General features: G+C 25.8%; 1 protein-coding gene across 1 annotated transcript; it reads left to right on the top strand.

Moving 5' to 3' along the window:
• The first annotated feature begins 29 nt into the window (after positions 1–29).
• LOC134833503 (GPI inositol-deacylase) lies at positions 30–7,605 on the top strand. Its single transcript, XM_063847828.1, has 6 exons — positions 30–272; positions 2,175–3,092; positions 3,999–4,545; positions 4,855–4,984; positions 5,040–5,543; positions 6,349–7,605. Exons 1-6 carry the CDS (start codon positions 138–140, stop codon positions 7,427–7,429), a joined length of 3,315 nt encoding a protein of 1,104 aa, XP_063703898.1. The 5' UTR covers positions 30–137; the 3' UTR covers positions 7,430–7,605.
• Positions 7,606–8,218: the final 613 nt, after the last annotated feature.

Raw genomic sequence — 8,218 nt, 5'->3', positions numbered from 1 at the left:
ATGTTTAGTCTTTGTTTACTTCTCGCCCTCAATGGACGAGTTAATTTTCCGTCGTCTGATTTAATTCTAAAAAAAATTGAAAAAAATATTATTTTACGATCCAGACCAGCGGAAAAGCATCCCGAACGCCCGTCACGATGATCAACAAAATATTTTTAGCCATATCATTAGTTAGTCTACTGCTGTACCTTTACGGAATTCTCACCTCCGTGATAAATGTCGAAGAGAATTCCTGCAAAATGACTTACATGTTCGAGTATCCCCAATTTGTCGTAAGTATTTATCGGCTTCTTATCAATTTCTTATCAAACGCAAATATTTGTAAAAAAAATCTCGTCTTTTGATGAAAAACCGACAGAACAATAAAAAATTGTCAGCTGAAAAAGTTCCCAGACAATTGAATTAATTTTTCAACAAGTCTTCGGCTGACCATGTCCCAGTTTTGAACTGTTAAGCGGTCCGAGAATGAATTTTTAACGTGTGGGAATTTATTATTTATGCGGAAATGGAAATTATTACAGGGAACTTTTTTTAAATTTTAATTTTCTCATGAAATCCGAACCGAGTTTTTGAGTGTTCTGATGGAAACGTGAGGGAATTGTGGTGATTCGGTAATGAGCTTAAAAGTGATAAATTGTGCAAAGTTGCAATGAGCAGTGATGGGTAATGACGATAATTTGATAAATTTTTTCCTCGTAAAGATATGAAGTTGTCGTCAAATTAATAAATTTAATTTTTCATAAATATTTTAATTTTTTAAAAAATTTTATAATTTTTTTTTTTTGATAATTTCTCAAGTTTTTTTTTATTTTTTTTTTAATTTTTCGTACTAACTTCTTATTTAAGAATTTTATAATTCTTATTGAAGAATTTTATTTTCTTTAAAATTTAGTAATTATTTTATAGTTAAAAAAAAATATAAATTTTACATATTTTTTTAATAAATAATTATTCCTTATTTTGATAATATTTCACAATTATCCTTCGATTTTTAATTTTAATTTGATAATTTTTTTTTTAAATATTTATACTTCTATGAATTTTTTATTTATTTTTAATAAAAATTTATTAAATTAATTAATTTATTTTTTAAATATTCATAATTTTTAGAATTATTTCTGAATTCTCGTCTTTTAAGACTTTTTACTTAAATTTTAAAATATTTATAATTTTATTTTAATAATAATCGTTCAACATTTTTTTATTTTCCAAATTTTTTTTGAATTTTTTATTTTTGTATATTAAAAATTTTTTTTTTTAGCTTTTTCTATATTTTTAAAATTTAATTATAAATAAAATATATTTTTAATGAAATTTAATTAATTTTTTTTAAAATCATTAAGATGTTTTCATATTTTTTTACGTCTTATTCTATTTTTTAAATTTTTAAAATATTTTATTTTTTCTTTATTAAATTTTTTTTTGTTTTTATTTTTTTAAAATAATTTTTCTTAACTAACTTTAATTAATTTTTTATAAACTTATTAATTTTTTTTCTACTTTATCTTAATTTTTGAAATTAATTTTAATTTAATAATTTTTAGTTATTTAATTTTCTTTATCGAAAAAATTGAAAAACTCATGAAATATTTAAAATTTATTATTTTTTTAATTAATTTTTTTTTTTCGTAAATTTTTATATTTTTCTCATATTTTTTATTAATTTTAAAATTTTTATCAAAATCTCTTAAAATTAAAAAAAAATATATTTTTTTTCCATATTTTGTTTTTATTAATTTTAATAAATAATTAAATTTTTAATTTTATATTTTTTAAATTAAATTAAAAATTCATTTTATTTAATTTTTTTTTTTAATTTTCATATTTTTCCTCGAATTATTTTTTAAATATTTTTCTTTGAGTTTCTCAAAAAAAAAAAAAATTTTTTACTTAACTAATTTTTTCTCATGGGAATTTTCCATAAAATTATTTCAATTTATCGATTTATCGCAGGAATTCATTAAAAAATATGAAATATCACGCAAAAGTCGATTATTTTTAAAATTCTTTAAAAATGCAATAAAAATTTTCCTCATACACGTCACTGACTCAATTTCACATACAATAGCTAATTTTAAGTGACATTTTGCAAAAAAAAAAAAAATATTTTTTCTATTTTTAGCTCCATTCATTAATTCCATCTTTTTGTCATTTTTTTTTTTGTCTTTTTGCAGAAAATAAATTTCCGCGAGAACGATGATTTTCCGAAATACAACTTGTACGCGTATTCCGAAGGTCATTTGACGGAAAATGCTCGAAATATGTACTTCAATGGGGCTCCCGTGCTATTCATTCCGGGCAACGGAGGTTCTTACAAACAAGCTCGTTCCTTGGCTTCTGTTGCTTTGCGAAAAGGTGTCGACAACGATTGGATTCAACATTTGGATTATTTCACCGTCGACCTCAACAGCGAGTATTCGGGCCTTTTTGGGGGCGTTTTGGAAGAACAAACGCAATTTATCGTGCATTGCATCCGAAAAATCCTCGATTTGTACAAAAAATTGCCAAATCCGCCAAAAAGTTTGGTCATCGTTGGACATTCGATGGGCGGAAAAATTGCCCAATCGCTCGTTACGAGACCCGAAATTACGGATAGCATCAATACGATTATCACACTTGCGGCGCCGATGGACAAACCTGTTGTTGCTTTCGATTATTACACGGAAAAATTTTACAAAAATACCGAAAAATATTGGTTGCAACATCGGAGTAACGTGAAAACGGTGACAAATACGACAAATAATTGCAAACCGTACAAAATGAAGGTTGGAGCGACGAATGAGACGGAAATGAGACGATTGGATGAAAAGCTGCTCGTTACAATTGGCGGAGGAAGTCGCGATTTGTTGGTGCATCCGGGATTGACGAGTTCGAAGTTTAGCGATATTCACGTGATGACGACAAAAATCCCGAATGTGTGGCTAACGACAGATCACAAGAGCTCGGTTTGGTGTTTGCAACTCGTGATGAACATAAATCGCTTTTTATATAGTATAATTGTGCCATTTACGTCGAAAAAGCAACATTATAAGGGGCAAGGATTTGTGGAAGATAAGAATTTTAGACTCAATAAGGCGAAATGGTTCTTTGATGTGAGTTTTTTATTTAAAAATTTTTAATTATTTTTTATTTATCGAATTTTGATCAAAAAAAAATTTAAAATTTGCATTGGGACGAAAATTAAAAATATTCAATAGGACAAATTTTTGTTTTATAATTTAAAAATTACATTGGGCATTTTTTTTATTTTTTTTTAATTTTTTTGATATAAAATATGCAACGGGATAATTAATTAAAAAAATAATTCTATTAATTTTTTTCAAAATTTTAAATTTTCATTGGAAGAAAACTACAAATTGTTCAATTTAATTTAATTTAATTATTTTTTTTTAAATTAATTAAAATTAAGCTTTAATTAATTTAAATTTTTTTTTCAAAATTTATCTTTATAATTTACATTTTTTATTAATTAATTTTAATTTTTTTTTAATTTAAATTTTTTAATTTTATTAAATGTGCTTTGGGAAAAAATTAAAACAAAAAATTTACACTATTTTTTATTAAATTTTAATATTTATAATTTTTATTAAAATTTTTTTTCTGAATGCATAATTTTGAAATTTATTTTTTTTTATTTTAATTCAAAATATGCATTGGGTAATAAATTAAAAATGAAGGGTCAAAATTTTTTTATTTAAATCAAATTTAAAAAAAAAAGTTATTTTAATTTTTGATATTTTTTTAAATTTTTTAAAATGTTTATTGGGTAAAATATTTAAAATGCTCATTGGGTCAAAATTATTTTTTTTCTTTTTTTTAATTAATGTTTCTAATTTTTTTTTCTTAAATATTTTCATGAAAAAAAATCAATTTATGCATTGGGTTGAAAATTAAAATTTGCATTAGTTCAAAAAATTTAAAATATGCTTTGGGTCGAAAAATTCATATTTTTTTTTGATAAAAATTTATAATTTTTTAAAATATTTTCATTTTTTCAGCCTCAAAAAGAAATCACAACCCCAAAAGAAGTTCAACTCGTAACCGACAAAAGCAACATTGGCGATTGGGTCGAAGATTCTCGTCGCGTCTTTTCCGAATATTTTGCCAAGGGCATCGAGCAAAATCGTTTTCAGATGATTCGTCTCATCGACAACCCTTTGCATAAATTTGTCCGTATCGAAACGATAAATCTCGAGACAAGTGACTGGATTTTCGGTTGTGCAGCGAACGAAATTGACGGAATGAAGCGCTATTGCTCGAAGGGAGTCTCTTTAACGCAATATGTGACAACTTTTCCCTCCGTGAAGAACCGAAGGATGATTTTTATGATGGATTTGCACAAATTAAAGATGAAAAATCATCTGTGGACCCATTTGGTGATCCGAATGACGAAGACAAATGAACCGTTTAAGGTTATAGTTGATGTTCATGACCCCGCAGATCGAACGTTGACGATCTCGATGCCTAAATGGTACAGCTTTGGCATGGAAAAGTTGCTGGATGACACTTTGATGGGCAGTTCGATCTATTATTTGAAGATAAAAGGTGAGAAATTTTAATTTTTTTACTCAAAAAATCACAAAAAATTAAATTTTATGAAAATTTTTATCTAAAAAAATTAATTTTGTATTAAAAATTTATTTTAATTATTTTTTTGTCTAAAACATAATTTTTTTTAAATTTTTTTCTCATAAATTAATTTTAAATTTTTTTTTGAAATTTGTCTAAAAAATAATTTTTATAAATTTTGTTGTTTAAAAAATTAATTTTTATTAAATTTTTTGTCTTAAAAATTGATTTTATAAATTTTTTATCTAAAAAATTTTTTTAATGATTTTTTTGATATTTTTTTAGGCATGGATGAAACTCACGAGACGATAGAGTTGAATGTCAAGCCAAAATCTTGCTCCAAAGAAAATCATCAAGCTGTCGCAAAGATTTGCGTTCCTTGGACCGAAGGTTTCGAGCGATTTACGTACTTCACGTAAGCCAAAAAATCCCTTTAAAACGAATTTTCTTTAAAATTTTTCATTTTTTAGTGATTCAAAGACATCCCCGATGTACCTGTATGTGCCTACATCCAAACCAATGGGTTACAATACCTCAAAAATTCCCGTAAACGTCGATTTGCATCTCGATCCTGCTTGTCGGTACAAAATTTCCTACCGCAACTCCTTTTCTCAAACCCTCGGAAGGATCGTTCAGCAATTTTCGCAATGGATTCCCGCTCATTTGGCGGCAATTTTGTTCCTTGTGCTCAAACATCAGATTACAGTGACTCCCAAAGATGCGAATTTCAAGTGTGGCAACTTTTATGCGGCAATTATCAAGTGTTCGCCCTTCTTTATAATCACGGCATCGCGAGTTTTTGTGAAACTTGTGCTGTTTTTCAAGTTTTTGCCGCCTCCAGATGCCTACGAGTACTCGTTGTTCGTCTCGATTTTGATTCATGGCACGGCGATGGCGGTTTTGTGTGTCGCCACGGGAATTGCATGGGCAGGAATTTGCTTTTTTGGCAATACGGCACATAAGATTTTGTTCAAGTGAGTAAAAATTTGATTTTTAATTAAAATTATAAAAATTCTATAAAATTTTTCAAAAAATTTTGAATGTTTTTATACAATTTCGTAAAAATTTTAAAAAATATTAAAATTAGTTCAAATTTGAGAAAATTAAAAAAAAGTTATTCAAAATTTGCATTCCAAATGCAAGAGACGGAAAACGCCGTTTTGCAACTCCAAATAACCGTTCCACAGATTAAAAAAAATTAGTTAAATTTCAAGATTCTAATTTTTTTATAAAAATTTTATTTATTTTATTTTTTTTAATAAAAGTTTTTGAATTTTTAATTAAAAAAAATATTAAAATTTGAGAAAATAAAAAAAAAAAATAGTCAAAATGTCAGATTTAGTTTTTTTTTTAAATTATTAATTTTTTTTTATTTTTCACTTTCACAAATTTTTATTTTTTTTTAAATAATTTTTATATAATTTTTTTAAATTTTTTTTTTAAATTTTAAAAAATCAAAAAAAAAATTTTTTTTTTGTAAACAAAATAATTTTTAAAATTTTAATTTTTAATAATTTTAATTAAAAAATAATTTTTTAATTTCACATAAATAAATTATTATTTTATTTAGTTTTCTAAATTTTTGATTAATTTTTATATTTTTTCAATTTATTAAAATTTTCTAAATTTATATAATAATTTCTCAAATTTCGATAAAAAAAAGAATTTATGAATTTCAAAATTTTATATTTTTTTTTATTTTCACAAAATTATTTTTTTTTAATTTTTATAAAAATTCTAAAATTTTTATCTCATTTTGACAAAAATTTCTCTTTTCAGGTTAATTCACTTACCAATTCCAACACTATCATCTACCGTGACAAACATCATTGAAAAATTCCCGATGTCTGTGGCTATTTTCTTAATTTCTCTCTCGATGGCTTCATGCGGCGCTGTAGGTTTACTTCTTGCAACTCTCGTGTATTTTGTCATCATCACAAAAATGTACGAAGATTATTTGGAAGAATTTGTCTTTAAAACCGCCAAATTGATCGCTGAGAAGCTTTTTGGCAAAAGACGCCGTCCTGCACCCGAAAATAGCGAAGAAAATTCCGCCGCGCCTCAAGCTCAAGAAGGATCCGACGAACCCAACATTGAAACGCCTCTCGATGCTCAAGTTGTCGCTCGACGCCCGAATGGCGAAGTTGAAAACGAAGAAAATGACGACGAAGAGGGCGAAACAGAATCTGACAACGACGAAGCTCTCAACCGGATGTTGCGGGAAAGTCTTGATCGTTACAAAGAACAAGAAGAAAAATCGCGCGCCGAAAAACTCGCAGAACGCAAAGAATATGACAGCATCCTCGATGGTTTGAGTGAAATTAATTTCCATTTGTCGCTTTGTTTCTTGCTTCTCATCACGACACTCCTAAATCTACCCACAGTTATTACATGGGCGCGAAATTACTCATTTTCCCCCCTTTTGCATCCCGATCCGTCGATCTACCCAGCTTGCGTAACGTTGGCGTCCCTTGCTGTGATCTGGCAAATGCCGACGCCACGCGATCTCCGTTGGTACAATTACGTCGCGAATATTTTCTACGTTCTTGCGGTTGTTTCTGTCATTTATTGTCAGGAAAGTGCGTGGCGTTTGAACTATTTGATCGCTTTTGCTTTTGCTGTGATCGCGTTCCATCAAGTTTTCGCGCCAAAATTCAAACCATCAACAAAAATCGACTTTTTCAAAGATCCAAGATTTCAAATACAAGAAATTGAAAAATTATTGGACCAACCGGAGAAGAAAAAACGCAAGAAGAAGAAACCAAAGACGGATGAAGAGCCTCAAGCGAGCACGAGCAAAACAAATGACACAGAAATTCTCGAAAAAAATAACGAAAATCCTGAGGAACAAAACTCTTAAATTAATTTTTTGAATTTAAAAAATTTTTTTGACGTGATTTACTTACTTTGCAGCTAATTTTACACACCGTATTTAAGTCAAAAAATTAGTTTGTAGTTAGAATAATTTTTAAAACGTGTTAATTTATCGATTTTAGAATTAAGTTTAATGTTTTATTTTTTAAAAAAAAATATCAAGCAATGTATTTAGATGAAATTATAAAATTAAAAGACAATGTACTCACTCACTCACTTACACAAAAAAAAAAAATACAAAAATGAAACAATAAAAAAGTCTCGAAAATTTTTTTTGAGATGGATGTTTGTTACCAGTTGCAAATAAAAAAATATTTTTTTTCATTGAACAATTTTCAAAAAAAAAAAAAAGAAATATTCAAGAAATATTTATTTTAACAAAAAATCATTTTTTTATTTTTAAATTATTTTTATTTTAAATTTTATTCATTTTTTTTATAAAAAAATTTATTTTATTTTCTATAATTTTTTTTATTTAACGACATTCAAAAAAATTATTTAATTTTTAATTTTGAATTATTTTTTTTTTAATTTTAAATTTTGAATTATTTTTTTTTTTTAATTTTAAATTTTTATTTTTTTTTTTATTTAATTTTAAATTTTAATTTTTTTATTTAAAATTTCAAGATTAAGTTTTTATTTTTTTTATTATTTTTTTTTTAAAATATTCGAAAACTAACTAATCCAAACAATATTCAAAATTTTCTAAAACTTCTGAATTATTAAAAAATTAGTTTTATGAAAATTTATTATTCTTTTAAAAAATTTTGAAATT

The sequence above is a fragment of the Culicoides brevitarsis genome, chromosome 3 (genome assembly GCF_036172545.1).
Source record: "Culicoides brevitarsis isolate CSIRO-B50_1 chromosome 3, AGI_CSIRO_Cbre_v1, whole genome shotgun sequence".
Taxonomy (NCBI): Eukaryota; Metazoa; Arthropoda; class Insecta; order Diptera; family Ceratopogonidae; genus Culicoides; species Culicoides brevitarsis.
Note: the sequence above shows the minus strand (reverse complement) of the source record. Positions and strands in the feature narration are given on the sequence as shown.

Excerpts from the sequence above, each read along its gene's own strand:
- LOC134833503 (XM_063847828.1), top strand. The coding sequence starts at position 138 with ATGATCAACAAAATATTTTTAGCCATATCATTAGTTAGTCTACTGCTG. Across the intron at positions 3,093-3,998 it reads AGGCGAAATGGTTCTTTGAT|CCTCAAAAAGAAATCACAAC; the intron begins GTGAGTTTTTTA and ends TCATTTTTTCAG. Across the intron at positions 4,985-5,039 it reads GAGCGATTTACGTACTTCAC|TGATTCAAAGACATCCCCGA; the intron begins GTAAGCCAAAAA and ends TTCATTTTTTAG.